Source organism: Onychostoma macrolepis, chromosome 22 (genome assembly GCF_012432095.1).
Source record: "Onychostoma macrolepis isolate SWU-2019 chromosome 22, ASM1243209v1, whole genome shotgun sequence".
NCBI lineage: Eukaryota > Metazoa > Chordata > Actinopteri > Cypriniformes > Cyprinidae > Onychostoma > Onychostoma macrolepis.
In genome coordinates this window covers 17,101,562-17,120,154 of record NC_081176.1, presented here as the reverse complement: position 1 = coordinate 17,120,154, position 18,593 = coordinate 17,101,562, and the positions used below count along the sequence as shown (strand labels likewise).

The window sequence follows — 18,593 nt, the reverse complement described above, 5'->3', positions numbered from 1 at the left end:
AGGAAGATTTGTTGTCTTGCGTGTCAGACAGAGCAAGGCCAGCGAGGCGGACCCTGCCAGAGTGTGCTGGAGGAGGAAGTGCCATCTAGGTTACAGCTGACAGATCCAAACTCGAGCCTTTTTTAAACTTCCTCTAGAGGAAAACACACAGAGCCACACATTCAAACTCCCAGGAGTTCGGAGTTAATCATGCAAATTAGATTAAACTTTATTAATAAAAACAAAACATCAAATATGACCCTATTTACTTTCATAAAGGTAAAGTGTGTGATTTCTAAACTACTTGAATCAACCAATTGTATTACAGCAGTTGGAAAACAATTCATTCTATTCAGATTTTTAAACCATTTTTAATTGTGTAATTTAATAATTTCTTTAAAGAAAGTAAGTATTGAATATGTTGTATAAATTTAGTTATTGCTTTCACATGAGGCTTTTGTGAAAAGTCAATTCAATTCAGATTTGCACCTTTATATAATTCACTGCAGAATTTATCTCAAAGGTAGTGAATGCATTGTAGAAATGTTACATTAATACAAAGTTCTGTCATGAAACTCTAGATGGCGCAGGACTACAGGTTTTAACTCAATCTGATATAATGACACCATTATTCATATAGTGTAGCTGATTGGTTACTTTTCACATCAGGACCTCAGCATTCAAATACTGGGCCTGTGTTTGCTGTAGCAGTTTCGGTGCGCTTCAGAAACCTCCACCTCCCCCAGCTCCACCTGTATAGATCTGCTACAGGGTGATTTCATGTATGTTATATATGTTAAATATATTAAGCTTTTTTGCATCAATTCAGATTTTTAGTTTTCAAATTTATAGCATGTGCTGTGAAATTTACCAATGTCTAAAAGTAGTAAATGCATTGTAGAAACGTTACAGCAGTGTTATCATTTTCAAATTAAGCTTTTCTCTTTGCAATTGGTTGAGAAGCATTTGCTTCATTTCAGATTTGTAGTTTTTAGTTTTTAAGCATGTTACTTTATGAATTCAGAAAAAAAACAGTAATTGCATTGTAGAAACGTTACACTAATGTTAGTGCTTTTAAATGAGGCTTTAAAAAGCATTTGCTTCAACTCCGTAGTTTTCGGTTTTTAATAATTTTACAATTTCTTTAACGAAGAATGACCAATAAAAATTTCACAATGTTGCAATTTTTTCCAGTGCTCATAAAAATCATATCCGATCAGATCTGACCACCTTATGACCACATTCGACTTGTTCTGTAAGTAAAAAGGGGTGGAGCTTAGCAAGGGGACAGTATAGCTTTAAATAAAATAGAACCTGTTTTAGTTGAGGTTATGTTTGAATAACCCTCTGTCGCATTATTGGAGAGCAAAGTCTGAGATAATCCCTGCTTAGAAGCTACTTGAAACGTAAGCCTGTGCTCGGAGCGGGAATGTCATGTTCTTGTCCACTGATTGGTAATTCAATGCTAAAACTTTCGATCTTAAGAGTGCATGAAGAGGTTTTCACCTGTCGAGACGACAGCTCTGATATCAGAACGTCATGCAGATGCGTCTGCCGCATCTTTCATCCTGATCCCCCACACACGTGCGGGCGGCGACGGAACACTTGGGAATAAAGACGTCTCGACTGCACAAGGGTGAGAACACATGTTTGACATGTTGTCATCGTGGATTAAAGCGCGAACCTCGCTCTCCACGCACCCATCGAGCCGCCTATTATTATTACAAAGACTCTGGCATTCAAACGGACGGCCCTTCAGAGACATCTGTGTATGCGTGTGTTACTGAAGAGCGGTTAATGCTGCACTTCAGAACAGATGTGTGTGGCTCACGAAAGCTTTCGGAAATAAATTGCAAAAAAACATGAAAAGCTCTTAAAGCTGAAAAAAAATGTGTGCAGCCTCTTTTTTGTTGATGGGTTACATGCAGTTATCATAGAAAATGTAATGAAGAATTTGCAGTGACTTGTTTTGTGGACATTATATTATATAGTAACGTAACAGAAATATTGGTCTCTCTATGTATTTGGATTTGTTTATTTATTTATTCTTCCTTTTCCTTGTTGCTTTGCTATATTATGCCAAGATAGTTTTTGTGGCCTGAAGTTTTTTTTTTGTTTTTTTTAAATATATTTATCTGTTTTATCCATCCATCTATCTCGAGTTGACTTTTTCCTTTTTTGTGTGTGTGCACCTCTCTCTGAAAAATGAAAAACAAAACAAAATCAAAGGCAGTGTCAACTTTGACCAAATTAAAAGTGCCTTGATTTTATTTTATTTTATTTACCAATGTTTGTTCTCAATATTTTTGTAAATAAATTTGAGAAATCAATTTTTTTTTTTTTTACACACACAGGATAAAAAATAGACTAAATCCCATTGACTTTTCTCAATTGATTTGACATTAATTAATTAATTTGTTTTATTTACTGCTTTGCTTTTTCTTATTTTTTTTGCTTTTGTTTTTTTTCGTTTTAATTATTAAAATTACGAGAATAAAGTCAAAATATTTCGAGAATAAAGTCGAAATATTTCGAGAATAAAGTCGAAATATTTCGAGAATAAAGTCGAAATATTTCGAGAATAAAGTCGAAATATTTCGAGAATAAAGTCGAAATTACGAGAATAATGTCGAAATATTACGAGAATAAAGTCGAAATATTACGAGAATAAAGTCGAAACACTATGAGAATAAAGTCAAAATGTTTCGAGAATAAAGTCGAAATGTTACGAGAATAAAGTCGAAATGTTTTGAGATTAAAGTCGAAATGTTTTGAGAATAAAGATTATATAGTTATAATATTTTGATATAGGCTATTCTAGCCTTTTGCTCATGCAGATGGCGGAACACCGGAAGATATTCCAAATCTCAGTTTTCAAAATCTGTCAGTTTTATAGCGAAATACAAACAGTATGTAGGCCTTATTGCAATAATGTGTTTGTCAAGTGGCATCTGAGTCAGTCATCTTTCCGATTACAATAACGAACGACGAGACATTATTTTCATTATAAATTAGGCTAAAAGATGATGCGGCTGCTCGGACGCAATGATATTAAAAATAAAATAAACTTATGATGATACATTTTCCACTGAGTAAGTCATGACAGTTTGTTTTTGATAAGGATCAAATGTTTTGTTTTATTTTAATTGCCAAAATCTAATTTTACATGTATTTGCTGAGTGTAGATTTTGAACCCTGGCTCGTTCCCATCTCTACCATCTCAGTGTTTCTGAGTGACTGGACTCGATTCATTTCCTGTGAAGATCAGCCCCTCACTCTCACAGCTTACCTTCCTCCCTGCAGCCATGCGTGATGTACTGTATCCCTGTGTCTGTTACGACAGCGATTCCATTTACACTCTCTGTAGATCTGGGTTAATCATTTATAATGTGGGGGATAATGGAGGAGGGCTGTCCTTCGGGTGTCACGGTGCTTCCCCTCCAGCTCTGGACAGGCCTGTGTGTCTGTGTGAATTATACAGACACTCAGTGTGCTTTATTTGGGTCTGTGCACCTTTGTGCTGAAAGTAAACTGCCTGATGGAACTGTGCTGTACAGCAGGAGAGATGCTTTCATTTATTTATTACCAGTGCTTCAAAGTTATTGAATGATTTTTATAATCAATTCAAAATGGCTTTATTGGCATGACTGTAAAAAATACAATATTGCCAAAGCTTGAAATATATGTAGAGAAATGTAATAATGAAAAGATCAAAATAATAGAATAAAAACATTATAAGAATATAAACTTAAATAAACAGTGTAACAAATGATAACTTGTGTGAACATTTCATACCACAGTGTTTAACATAGACAGTAGAGAAACACACTCAGGTCAGACATAATATACATATTACACACATTATGTACATTCACCTGCTGTCTCTCAGGCTGTGGCACATCCACACGTATCTCGCAGCCATTGCTGCTGTCTGTCCCTCTCCTAGTATTATCTTTATTTCTTCCTCTTCAGTCATGGCTGTAAAGTTCTTTATAATGTTTGTGAATTTGTTAATGTACATGTCTCTGATTGATTTAAACTGGTAACAGTGAAGGAGAAAGTGCACCTCTGTCTCGATCTCTCCCGTCTTACAGTGAGCACACACTCTTTGCTCTCTGGGTAACCAGCTCTTTTTGTGTCTGCCGGTCTCGATGGCTAGTCTGTGCTCATTGAGCCTGTACTTTGTGTCTTTGACACTCTGGAGATATTCCTCTAATTCATATTTTGATTTTATAGTTCGATAGAGTTGTAATTTACTTTGTGTTTTGGTTTCTTGATCCCAATGTTCCAGATATATATTTTTAGATTGTTTGATAATTTGATTTATTTTGATGTTTGGGTGAGAAGCAGTTTAGTCAGGTTAGTAAGTCTCAGAACCAGCTGACTTAGGGGACTTTTTTGTGGGTTCAGTTCTTGGGTTTGTAGTGCTTTAAAATGTTGCGATTCTGTGGGACTTGATTTTAGATGCATCCAGACTTTGAGGGATCTTTTTTGTATATTTATGATCAATGGGAATCGGCCTAATTCTGCCCTACATGCATTATTGGATGTTCTGCTTTGTAATTTTAGAATCATTTTGCAGAATTCTGTGTGTAGGGCTTTTTTGGATGTCTGTCCCATCTAGTGTAGCTCTGATCACTGAGTGGACCCCATACCTCACTTCCATACAGCGCTATGGGCTGAATTACACTATCAAAGATTTTACACCAAATTGGAATTGGTATATAATAATGTCATAAACTTTACCCCCTACACCACTTTGTAAAAAATTGTAATATAATCTGTCGTGCCAAATCGAATCAAATGCTTTTTTTAAATTGACAAAGCATGCAAATATTTTTCCGTGTTCAGTCTGTTTTACGTGTTTATTGATTAGGGTGTGTAGGGTATAAATGTGGTCAGTAGTTCTATAATTAGGAAAAAAGCCAGTCTGACTAGGGTTCAGGACACTGTGTTCGTTAAGGAAGTTTACTATTCTATTGTTTAAAATACTGCTAAATAACTTCCCCAGATTACTGCTCACACAAATGCCTCTGAAATTATTAGGGTCCAATTTGTCTCCACTCTTGTGAATTGGGGTAATAAGTCCTTGGCTCCAGATGTCAGGAAAACAGCCTGAACTACAGTGCCTTTAAAAAGTCTTCATACCCCTTCATTTTTTTCACGTTTTGTTATGTTGCAGCTGTATGTTAAACTGCTTTGAATTACTTATTAATCTACACTCCACACACCATAATGACAAAGCAAAAACAGAATTGTCACAACTTCGTAAATGAATTAAAAAAATAAAATAAAAATCTGAAATAAGTACATTGGATACGTTTTCATACCCTTAACTAAGTTCTTAGCTGAAGCACCTTTATAGCCTCAAGTCTTTTTGGGTATGATATGACAAGCTTTGCACATTAGAATTTGTCCATAATCTGCCATTATTCTCCTCATCTCTTCACGTCTCTAGCTCTGTCAGGTTGGATGGGGACAAATGCACATTTTCATGTTTCTCCAGAAATATTTGATTGCATTCAATCCCAAGCTGTGGCTGGACCACTCAAAGACATTCACAGAGTTGTCTATAAGCCACTCTTGCTGTGTGCTTAGGGTCATTGTCCTGATGAAGGCAAACCTTCTGCCCAGTCTAAAGGTTCTGAATGCTCTGGACTGGGTTTTCATAAAGGCTATCTCTATATTTTGGTGCATTGAGCTTTTCTTCTACACTGACGAGTCCCTCAGTCCCTGCCACTGAAAAACAGACACACAGCATGAGGCTGCTACCAGCACACTTTACTTTTGGGATGGTACTCTGCAGGGTGATGAGCAGAGCCGGTTTCCTTCAAACATGATGTTTGGAATTGAGTTCATCAGACCAGAGAATCTCGTTTCTCACAGTCTGAGGGTCCTTTAGGTGCTTTTTTGCAAACTCCAAGTGTGTTTTTATGTGTCTTCACTGAGGAGAGGATTGCATCTGGCCACACCAGCATAAAGCACAGATTGATGGAGCGTTGCAGTGATGTTTGTCCTTCTGTAGGTTTCTCCTATCTCCAAATATGATCATGGAATTCAACTAGAGTGACCATCATGTTCTTTTGTCACCACTCTAACCAAAGCCCTTCTCCAACACGATCTACAACACGTTAGTGTTCATTTATGAAACCCAACCTAACCCTTCACCCGATAACCCCCACACACTGGAGAGCACCCACCACTCTGTCATACTCCCAATGCCCTCAGCAACTATGGGCCCTGTAGAAGAAATTTAAGAGAATCAAAGAGTAAAACAAAACATGGACAAGTCAACAGCTAAGAGGAGTAAGGAGCTCTAGACAATGCGTCAGCCGCCACATTGTCAGTACCTTTGTGTCGGATATCAAGGGCATATGATTGCAGAAAGAGGCACCAATGAGTCAATCGCTGGTTTGGGCACCTCAAAGAGTGTAAATAAATGAGCGGATTATGGTCGGTATACACGAACCAGTGGGTCTGACACAGATCCCACATACACCTCAAAATTTTGCAGGGCCCAAATCAAAGCTAATGCCTCCTTCTCAACCACAGAATAATTTAACTGATAAGAAGAAAACTTTAGAAAAATAACTAACTGGACGGTAAATGCCTGGATCATCGGCCTGTAACAGTACAGCTCCCGCGCCCACATTGCTAGCATCCACACACAACCTAAAAGGGCGATCAAATCGGGGAGCTGCTAACACAGGAGCAGAAACAAGCAATGATTTAGCTGCCTCAAAGGCTTCCTGACAGAGAGAAGTCCATACAAAACCTGCTTTTGCTTTCAGCAAATCAGTGAGTGGGGCTATTACGGTAGAAAAATTCCTACAAAATCCCTGATAGTACCCCACTAACCCTAAAAAACGCATCAACTCCTTCGTAGTAGGAGAAGGGAATTGATCGATGGCCTCAACCTTGGCACTGATTGGCCGCACACAGCCCTGTCCAACTACCTTACCAAGGTATGTCACAGTGGCCTTGGCGAACTCGCATTTGGCCAAATATACCGTCAGACCAGCCTCTCAAAAACAAGAAAACAGGTCTGCAATACAACTCAAGTGCTGGTCCCATGAATCACTGAAAACGACCACATTGTCTAAATAAACTGCGACTCCTTGCAACCCAACAACAACTCGATTCATAAGCCGCTGGAAAGTTGCCGGCGCATTTCTGAGGCCAAAACTAACATTATGAGAGAATAACCCCTCAGACGTGATAAAGGCAGAAATCTCCTGAGCTCTTGGGGTCAACGGAACCTGCCAATAGCCCTTGAGCAGATCAAATTTACTAACAAATTTCACAGACCCAACTTGGTCAACACAATCCTCAATGCAAGTAAGAAGAGGTCCCGGGTTCAGATCCCGAACGAGCCCCCATTTGTCACGGTTGGCTCGCAAGCCGCGACAAAGAAGGAGACGTTAGATCATGATTTAAAAAAAAGGAATAACATTTATTAAAGTAAGATCAAATTAGGAAAACAGAACAAAAACAGCACGAGGACAGAGGACGAGCGCATCGCAACTGAAGGGAACTGCTTAAATCTGCCAGCATCAGCTCCAACACAGGTGTAAGTCCTCAGCCAATAATGACGTCACTCACCCTAACTCCATCCTGCAAAACAGTTAATAAATGTTATGATTAGATTTTTCATTTCTTCAGAATTGAGGGCTTGAATAAATTTGTCTGTGCTGTCTGAAGCCCATCTGTATCCTGGCTGGATTTGATAAATTTACAGGTTTTGGGTGTGTTTTGTGTTAGTGTGTGATGTGTTTTGATATAAATTTTAATTTGGTTATGGTCAGAAAGTGGAGTTTGCTGTTTGACAGTGAATGCACTGAAGGAGGAGGGGTCTATGTCAGTGATGGCATAGTCAACTACACTAGCTCCAAGACCTGAACAACATGTGAACCTCCCTAAAGAGTCCCCTCTGATCCTTCCATTAAGTATGCACAGGCCTGAGGCTCGGCAGAGCTGCACTAATTCTCAGAGGTGGAAAGTAACGAATTAAATTTACGCACGTTTTTGTGTACTTCTACTTTTTAAAGTAATTTTTAAAATCTGTAATTTTACTTTTACTTACAGGTGCATCTCAATAAATTAGAATGTTGTGAAAAAGTTCATTTTTCTTGTAAGTTATTTCAAAAAGTGAAACTTTCATATATTTTAGATTCATTGCATGTAAAGTAAAACATTTCAAAAGGTTTTTTTTTTTTTTTTTAATTTTGATGATTAGAGCTTACAGCTCATGAAAGTCAAAAATCAGTATCTGAAAATATTAGAATATTTACATTTGAGTTTCAATTAATGGCCATCCCTACAGTATAAATTCCGGGTATCTCTTTTTCTTTGAAACCACAATAATGGAGAAAACTGCTGACTTGGCAATGATCCGGAAGACGAACATTGACGCCCTCCACAAAGATTGTAAGTCACAGAGGGTCATTACTGAAAGGTGTGGCTGTTTACAGAGTGCTGTATCAAAGCATATTAAATGCAAAGTTGACTGGAAGGAAGAATTTGGGTAGGAAAAGGTGCACAAGCAACAGGGATGACTGCAAGCTTGAGAATACTGTCAAGCAAAGCTGATTCAAACACTTGTGAGAGTTTCACAAGGAGTGAACTGAAGCTGGAGTCAGTGCATCAAGAGTCACCACGCTCAGACGTCTTCAGGAAAAGGGCTACCAAGCCACTTCTGAACCAGAGACAACATCAGAAGCGTCTTACCTGGGCTAAAAAGAACTGGACTGTTGCTCAGTGGTCCAAAGTCCTCTTTTCAGATGACAGTAAATTTTGCATTTCATTTGGAAATCAAGGTCCCAGAGTCTGGAGGAAGAGTAGAGAGGCACAGAATCCATGTTGCTTGAAGTCCAGTGTGAAGTTTCCACAGTCAGTGATGATTTGGGCTGCCATGTCATCTGCTAGTGTTGGTCCACTGTGTTTTCTGAAGTCCACAGTCAACGCAGCCATCTACCAGGAAATTTTAGAGTACTACATGCTTCCTTCTGCTGACAAGCTTTATGGAGATGCTGATTTCATTTTCCAGCTGGACTTGGCACCTGCCCACACTGCCAAAGGTACCAAAAGCCGGTTCAATGACCATGGTGTTACTGTGCTTGATTGGCCAGCAAACTCGCCCGACCTGAACCCCATAGAGAATCTATGGGGTATTGTCAAGAGGAAGATAAGAGACACCAGACCCAGCAATGCAGATGACCTGAAGGGCGCTATCAAAGAAACCTGGGCTTCCATACCACCTCCATGCCACACCGAATTGAGGCAGTAATTAAAGCAAAAGGAGCCCCTACCAAGTACTGAGTACATATACAGTAAATTAACCTACTTTCCAGAAGACCATCAATTCACTAAAAATGTTTTTTTTATTGGTCTTATGAAGTATTCTAATTTGTTGAGATAGTGAATTGGTGGGTTTTTGTTAAATATGAGCCAAAATTATCACAATTAAAAGAACCAAAGACTTAAACTACTTCAGTCTGTGTGCATTGAATATATTTAATACACGAGTTTCACAATTTGAGTTGAATTACTGAAATAAATTAACTTTTCCACGACATTCTAATTTATTGAGATGCACCTGTAAGTATATTTTGTTTGAAGTATTGTACTTCGCTACATTTTAAAACACATTAATTACTGAGTTAAAAAAATAAAATAAATGACTCCCTGGAAACTACTGCAGTAAATAATGGAAGGAGAACAACCTGGCGCTAAAATCAGAAGAAAGATGCAGACGGACAAGACAGGCGTTAGTGGTGCAGACCCACTGATCTATCTAGATCTATCTAGATCTATCTATCTATCTATCTATCTATCTATCTATCTATCTATCTATCTATCTATCTATCTATCTATCTATCTATCTATCTATCTATCTGCCATTCTGCTTGTCCATCCATCATTCTATTGTTCTGGGGGCAGTTGTGGCCGAATGGTTAGATATTTGGACTTGTAACCCAAAGGTCTATCATTCTACCTGTTGGTCCATCCATCTATCCATTTATCCTTGCAACATTTTATCGTTCTTTCGTTCTATCATTCTACCTGTCGTTCTGTCCATTCATCCATTAATCCATCGTTCTATCTATTGTTTTACCTGTCTAAATGTCTCTCCATACATCCTTCGTTCTATCTGTCGTCTTGACTGTCTGTCTTTCTCTATTTATATTGATCGTCCATCCATCCATCCATCCATCCTTCCATCCTTCCTTCCTTCCTTCCATCCAGCATTCTATCTTTCTACCCGCCTGTCTGTCCATCCATTCATCCATCCATCATTCTATCTATTGTTCTACCTGTCTGTCTCTTTTTCTATCCATCCATTGTTCTGTCTATTGTTCTATCTGTCTGTCTCTTTTTCTATCTATCCATCCATCCATTGTTCTGTCTATTGTTCTACCTGTCTGTCTGTCCATCCATCCATCTATCAATCGATCTGGTTTGCTATCTATCTGGCATTTAAGCACAAGTTCAAAAAGTTCACAAAGTTTTTAAGGTCATGAGAAATATAAATTCACCAAAACTTTGACTGCTAGTCTATAACCTGAAATATTTAACAGTGCTCTTATAATTTATTTATTATTATTATTTTATTTTATTATTATTATTTTTTTTAAACAGGTTATTTCCCTCACCTAAATTCTTCTTCTTAAATTTGTAGGTCATTGTGAAATCAGGACCTGGAACGTTCTTTGGCTTGGCAATTTACAGAGACTTCATCTTCTGGTCCGACTGGACGCGGCGGGCCGTGATCCGCTCTGATAAGTTCACCGGAGCCAATACGAAAGTCCTCCGTGCAGATATCCCTCATCAACCGATGGGAATCATCGCTGTTTCCAACGACACCAACAGCTGTACGTGATTCATTTCCTTTGTTCCATCACATGACAACTGTTTTAACATTTGACATTTAACATTTTAACTCAAACCAAACGTTTTTAGATGAATTGAAACTGAAATATTGTGTCAACAAACCTTTATAGTATGTTTCTAAAACCCTTGAATCAAAGAGAGTTTTAAAACAAGCAGATAAATGTTTCTTGGTTGACGTAGCAGATGACTTGCAGTCTTGTTTGTATTAGTCACACAAAGCTTGTTTGTATTATTCACACAAGGTGTCTTGAGATGTTTAGTCTGTGATGACAGCAAACACAATGCAAAGTCACTGATGTTAGATGCGTCAGGAGTCACTGGGGGCTTTTTTGATGGGTGCGCAGGAAGCTGGAACAAAATCAACACATTTTGACATGAGGGTCAGATAAGCTGCGCGTAGTCACAGTGTTCTTTGCTGACTATTACAGGACAAGCTGGGTTTCTGTCAGCACAGTGTGATAAATACAAAGACAAACCATATTAATAAGTGACTGTACATCATTAGAGGGGACTTATCCAGTAATTACAGGCTGATATATTTCCATAAGTAAAATAAATTCTGTATCCAGGGTAAAGGAGCTGCTCTGAGTCAATTTTTTGATACAGATTGAATGTGTATATTCAGATCTTGAATTGGGATTGTGATTAGGGTTCAGATTATGACCTGGACTCAAATACAGAATGTGATTCAGATTCATTTTGCTCTGAATTTAGATTATTATCTATATTGTGAATTCATATTGAAATATAGGTTATATTTGCTCTGAAGATGTAGATTTCAATCTGTAATCTATGTGTTCTGTATGTAATCGGTCATTTCTGTCAATCTAGTCTAATTTGTGATCTATGTAATCTACATTTAAAGTATGCTTTATACTATAAATACAAATTGGGATTCATATTAAAATTTAGATCCTTTTCGTTCTGAATATGTAGATTCTAAGGCAAGTTTGTGATCTATATTCAAAAGGTATGATTTGTGCTACAATTACAGATTGTGATTCAGATTACCTTTGATTTGAATCTAGATTTTGGATTCAGATTATGATCTATATTGTACACCCTTATTGCAATATATATTCTATATGCTCTGAATATATATTCTAAATATAAATTATGATCAAAAGTTAGATTTATGAACTAGACTATAAATGCAGACTCTGATTCAAATTCCTTTTTGTTATACCCTAAATTCACATTCAGTATTCACATTATTATATATGTTTACAACCATATGTAGTATGTGGGACTCACGTCACCTACGACGTTGTGATTTTGGGTCACACGTCACTCAAGGTGCGGTTATGAGTATATCAGATGACCAATTCCTACCTCACTTAGTTTAGTGCACCAGTCAAAGACTGGTAATTTGGCAATGCGGGCGTGTTTCCCACAAGCTGTTCAATAATTTGAATTGCACACATTGGAGAGAGCTGGTCAACTGATTTATCTGAAAGATTGGTGGTTTAGCTAGCTAGTAGAGCCTTGGATCATCAACACAAAGAAGACACAATTGTAATAAGATAAATTAAATTTATTAACAATAGATATGCAAGAGTAAATACAACAACTAGTGATGATACTAATAAGTGAATATGCACTGCTAATAGAGAATAATAGACAACTAAATATGAAGGAAGATACTGAGTAAATCGCAGAAACAAATAAATGGAATGAACACAGAACGGCTGAATGCAATGCTGTTGAGCTGAATGTAGCAATGGAAGAGATTTCTATGGAAATGTTGCTTATGGGAACACTTAATGGCTCTGGTGGAATTAATGATATATAACTGCTTATTTATCTCTGAACAAATAATATAGCTATTATTCGTAATGCTGACCCCAAGTAAATGTTATCTAAACAGGTTAGAGAAACATAGGCTGCAGGTATAAACTAAGCCAAGGTCTTTAGGAAAGAGGTTTGGTAAGTTTATAATTACGTTCCACAGGCGGGTGATCAGTCCGGCGGTAGAGACGTCTTCCACTGGTGATGCAGACTGCGTGCAGTGGGGAGGGCACAGAGTTGCATTCCGGTAGCCGTCAGTGCTGACCTGGAGGATGCTGATCTGCTGTTGTGCCACAAAGGGTCCTTAGAGCATGGACCAGGCAGCTGGGTCAGATGGGTCTTCACGGGGTCCTTTGCAGCCTGGCTGCGTCGTTGAGGAGCCGTGGGTTTCAGGCAGTGTCTGCCACTGCGGAGGTCCTTTGCGGACTGGGCTGTGCTGCTTCGAGCGGCAAGAGTCAGACGGGTCCGTCACTGCTGGGTCCTTTGCAACTGAAGAGCAGCCAAATGCGATAAGGAAGGTTTGCTCAGGAGCTGAGTTAAACCTTAGCTGTCTTGAAATCTCTTTCCTCGTCAGGCCAGAGACTCAGAACGTCGTATCTGCTACTGTCTCTCTGGATGTATCAGAGACTCAGAACTTTGGTGTTTCTGTTAGCGTCTCTCTACATGAAAGACTCAGAAATGGGGAGTGTTCCTGTTGCTGCCTTCCCGGTAACAGGACTCAGACTCAGAACAAGGAGTGTCTTTTGGGAAGGTACCTTTATCTCTTTTTGATGAGGAGGAGATTGGAATCTGGCGCCTCTCCGTTCCAGGAATGTGATTGGCCACTTGTGTCCAAGGTGGCCATGATGTTGCTCGCCCTAGTGTGGAACTCATTTGCATACAGTGGAGTACAAAGTTAAAAAGTGTCTTTAACATTTCACCCATGCAATATTTCTTTACCAAACCTCTTTCAAACTATTATCAGCATCATAAGGAGCAAAAAGAGTCCAAACATGATAGGAAAATGTTGAACTATCACTTATTCATACCATAATATGTTAATAGGCCTGCTTCCGTGAACTGTTGTGTTAACAGTCAATGGCCATCAACATAAACTGTACATCATCTGAGGATGAAGTGAATCCCTTGCAGTTTGCATCCATTTAAGGTCTCCAAACATGGGTATGAATGGATATGGATAGATCTGTGTGGCCTTTCTTTGTTTCAGCCACTGCTGTTGCATCCAGAGATCTGGAGGAATTTTTATGGTAGTCATTTCCTAAACCTTAGGAAATGAAGGTCTCCCTTCTTGTCCTGTTAGAGGTGTCTGGCAGTTGTCTTGGCATCTTGTCTGATGGTTCTGAACATCTTTTTATGTTCCTCCGCCAAGATCCAATTACAGTGGCACACGGCAGTTAGAGAGGGGCCCTGCCATAAACTGGTCCTTGGAATGCCAGTTTGACTGTTGTTCACTACATATATTATAACTTGCTCTGAATATATAGATTCTAAATTAAGATAGTGATCTATACTCAAAAAGTATAATTTATGCTATACAGATTGCCTTTGATTTGAATCTAGATTTTGGATTCAGATTGTGATCTGTATTTATACAGCCATACTGCAATCTAGATTATGTTTGCTGTGAATAATCTATATATTATATAGATTCTAAATATACAGTAAATTGTGATCTAAATTTATGATATTTATGACATTCATATTGTAACCCAGATAGCTCCAAATATATAGATTATAAATGAAACGTATTAATGTATTTATTTGTTTATTTATTTATTTTCTAGATTCCAGATTCATCTTATGATCTATATTGTACATCATGGACACATTGTGATTTAGATTCTGATTATAATTTAGACTCTATATATTCAATTTCTTATAAATCTAGATTCTGTATCCAGATTATAAATTATATTGTATTTTATATTGTCAGTATTTTAAATGCAGTTTTTCTCTTGCTTTTTTGTCAAATAATAGAATGCAGAAGTAAAAGTACACTTTATTTTCACTATATTACAAACATTTTTACATAAAGTTTGCATGTGTAAATTTAAGCAGACACACACAAAAATAAATAAAGTTAAAAAATAATAATAATCTAAATGACACACTTCAGTATTTGTCAGTGAACTAAAACAGTGAATCCATCTTGGTAACTTCCATTCAAGTCCTATTCAAAATACTGAAACCCAGTCCATCCTGGCCAAGGAAGAACATTTACATAATTTCTGTTTAGTGCACATGGTGACTTTTACATTTATATTTCTTGACCACGAAACTTAAACCTGCCGTGCTTGGTAATTGCATCTGTTGAAACTCCCAAGGAGCACCACATTTCAAGCGCCTGAGGCATAAATCTTTTAAAGCAAAGAAACCAAACTCGATTCACCCGGGAAGTAAAACTGCACCATGAAATTTACAGAATTAGCAGAATTTATAGAACGTGACACATTTATATAATGCAGACTTTCCACTCTGCTTCTTTCTTGGCTTTGATACAAACGTTTCTTTGTTTAGCAGTTCAAGCCTCAGTGTTTCAAAGGACTCTAATGGAAGCAGCTTAGATGCTTGGCATCCCAAACCGCAAATTGAGATTTTCTCATCTCAGGACTCTCTTAGGAGATTTGGACCTCGGTAGCCACCGTCCCTCCTATCTATATAGCGCAGACGACTCTATTAAGAGAATTCGCTCAGACGGAGCTATAAAATGCTGAAATTCTAAGTAATTCCCCACATTACTTTTTAAATCATGACAAAAATAAAACAAACTTAATGCACCCTTGTGCTGTTCCAAACCACATGACTTTTTCCTTCTGCATATAATGATATAATTAGTATTTTTTTAGGTTAACTGTCCCTTTAAAAGTGGGTACCATCTGCAGTTCCTTTATTCCAACTAATAAACATTCCTTTATAATTGCCGGCCAACAGAAATCAGCCATTGAAGAGTCCAAGCTATTAAAAGCCCCATCCCATAATAAGCAGAAGCCTCGCAGGACTGAAGCCCCATGTCGCTACGGTGAAAGACGCTGGCCCAATGCACTCATCTGAATCCTCACCATTTGTGCAGGGGAATACGCTCGGCCCACGGCTCTGGAGTCTGGCAGCCGCTTGTGTGTAGATAGGGCACGGTTCAGAGACCCACGCTCCACGCCAACGTCTGTGCCAAGCACAGTTCAAACTCACACCCGCTGAGGAGCCCAACCCTCTGACTGGCACTGCAAGAGTGCCCTTCAAGCCTTGAGTGTGTGTGTGTGTGTGTGTGTACGGTGCTAGGCTGAATTGTGTTAAAAGACATCGGATGCCTTAAGCCACATTTAATTAGAGCGTTCTGAAAGGTAGTGAGAAATTAATAAAATATTTCACACAGTATTCAATAATGCTTTTCTTTATTCCAACAAACAAACATGTTTTGTGCTCATTACTAAATAATACAATGAGCCTTATTTATATTAATTAATCAATGGGCTAGAAAGATTCTGTGTCTGAATTACTTAGATCTAAATATTTGGACCTGTTGCTCTGAATATAGGTTCCAAATCTGGATTGTGATCCATATTCTAAATCTAGATTATGATTCAGATTCCATTTACACTGAATATAGAACTCTGGAACCAGATTATGATTATACATCCAAATTGCAATCCAAATTCATTTTGTTCTGAATATAGATTTTAAACAAAGATTGTGATTCAGATTCATATTGATAAGAATTTAGGTTTTAAAGAAAGAAAGAATTGCATGCATATTGTATTTAGTATTTAGTAATGAGCACAAAACATGTTTGTTTGTTGGAATAAAGAAAAGCATTATTGAATATTGTGAATGTGTGAAATGTGTGAAATATTTTATTAATTTCTCACTGCCTTTCAGAACGCTCTATTTAAATAAGTTGTGAGTGACTCTTGAAGGACCAGCATCACATCCTCTTGTACCACTGTTTGAAGAATGTATCTTCCAGAATCTGGCAGTAAGTTTTGGGAGCTCATTTTAGTTCATCTCCTATCCTGAAAAGTCTGTCTTGCAGGATTGATTAAAAATGAGCTCCTAAAACTTACTGCCAGATTCTGGAAGATAAATTCTTCAAACAGTGGTACAAGAGGATGTGATGCTGGTCCTTCAAGAGTCACTCACAACTTATCTGTCCATAAAGCCTATACAAAATCAGTCTTCATGTATTTCACAACACTTCAGCATGTTATTCTTATTAAGTGAGGGCCATTTTAAATCATTTTTTACCCAAGCAAAGTCTCTGAGAACCTGACACCTTGTAATTCTGGAGACTCCAGGAAGGTTGTAGTTCTGGAAAATGATGGTGCTGGAGACTAAATGGTTCCTGATGGTTTCTCACCTAATTCTTCACCTTAATTCTTAATTCTTTTGCAGTTAACGTGTCTTTTCCTCTCCACCTGTTTTTTCTGACCATGCTGACCCAATGAGCATTTCGCTGCCCAATGGTCATGCCTTAACTTTGCTAATTCTATTATTGCATTAGTATTGCATCCTTCTCGTGGGCATTTAATAATTTTTTTAACTTTTATTCTTGAGTTCAATCTCTTTTTTGGCTCATTTTATCTGTAAAGGAAAACCTGCCTAATAATTCTGCACACCTGAAATAAGAAGTTTCTGACTATCAGCCTTCATAGACAATTATATCTCACTTATAAATTATTAAATACAAAATCAATAGTAGTTATTAAGATTGATGTGGTTTGGAATTGGTAAAATGTTCTTGGAAAAAAAATATGACCAGAATATCAACTTGCCTAATAATTCTGCACACAGTGTAAACTGTTTTTTTAAAGATATTTATATATATTTTATGTGTGTCACACCATAGGACATTACGTCACGCTAAAGGACATAAATGGTAGTTATTAAAGTATTTCTATTTAACTTTGAACATGACGAAAGTTTAATTTTGATATAAACAATATCAACATGTTTTTTAAACAAAACAAAGTAATTTAGCACAGCTAAATATGATTGATATTCAAACTATATTCATTAAGATGTGAATATTTTTTTTTTAAACTATATAGCTACTCATTTTAAGGCATCGTCTCTTTGGATCTCCTCCCTTCTGCGTGGATCCCTGTTAATTTTCTGTCTATATTTCCATGTCCTCTCTCTTCCACTAATTTCTCTCCTTCAATTCTTTGTTTCGAAAACATAGTATCACATTTTATACTTATTTTCATGACACTTTATAACAGTACAGGTTTTCTGTAAAAACATCAGAAAATAGTTTAATTAATGTAATTATTGCATTTAAGAACACTGAAAATGATCAAAAAAGAATAAAAAGGAGTTAAATAAATCTTATTTAATTATTTAAAATACTTTTTGTGTGACAGTACATGCGTCACACTGGAGAACATTTTCTGTCACACCATAGGACGGTTTCAGCATTTTTCTGTCAATTAATGACCTTGCTATTCTGAGCTTACCTGTCAGCGGTTTGCAAGACACATCTGCATCATGTTCCATGATTATGTAGTTTAACATAATTTTTTTAATTAAAAAATATCATTTAGGGGTGTCACACCAAAGGACAACAAAACGCAACACTTTTGTACTGGTTCCAAAAAAGTTAAATATTTGAACAATTCTGAGACAAAATTTGACCATGTGCACGTGTCATGGGCTTCACAGGGGGCTTCAGTAACACAACCATGAATGGGGTCCTTCAACTAATTACAGTTTTTTCTGGAATTGCCGATTTAAAATCAGGATATGGTGTCACGCCATAGGACATGGTTTTCAGAGACAAAATGTATTAAATTCCTACACTTTCAGAAATATATATATGAAAATAAATGATTGCCATTTACTAAAATAGACACTTGGTGCCGGGTGTATTTATTAACATTATGCTTTTCTTTTTAATTTATTAAAGTTGTAATTTACTGAACCATGCTTGGGACAGTCACACC

At 37.3% G+C, this 18,593-nt stretch overlaps 1 protein-coding gene across 4 annotated transcripts in view; it reads left to right on the top strand.

Moving 5' to 3' along the window:
* lrp1ba (low density lipoprotein receptor-related protein 1Ba) overlaps positions 1-18,593 on the top strand; it is a 306,580-nt gene that overhangs the window by 188,746 nt on the left and 99,241 nt on the right. For all 4 annotated transcript variants that reach the window (XM_058759880.1, XM_058759883.1, XM_058759882.1 and 1 more), the window contains one exon: positions 10,658-10,850. In XM_058759880.1, coding sequence (XP_058615863.1) covers positions 10,658-10,850 — 193 coding nt within the window. The remainder of the gene's footprint in view (positions 1-10,657; positions 10,851-18,593) is intronic.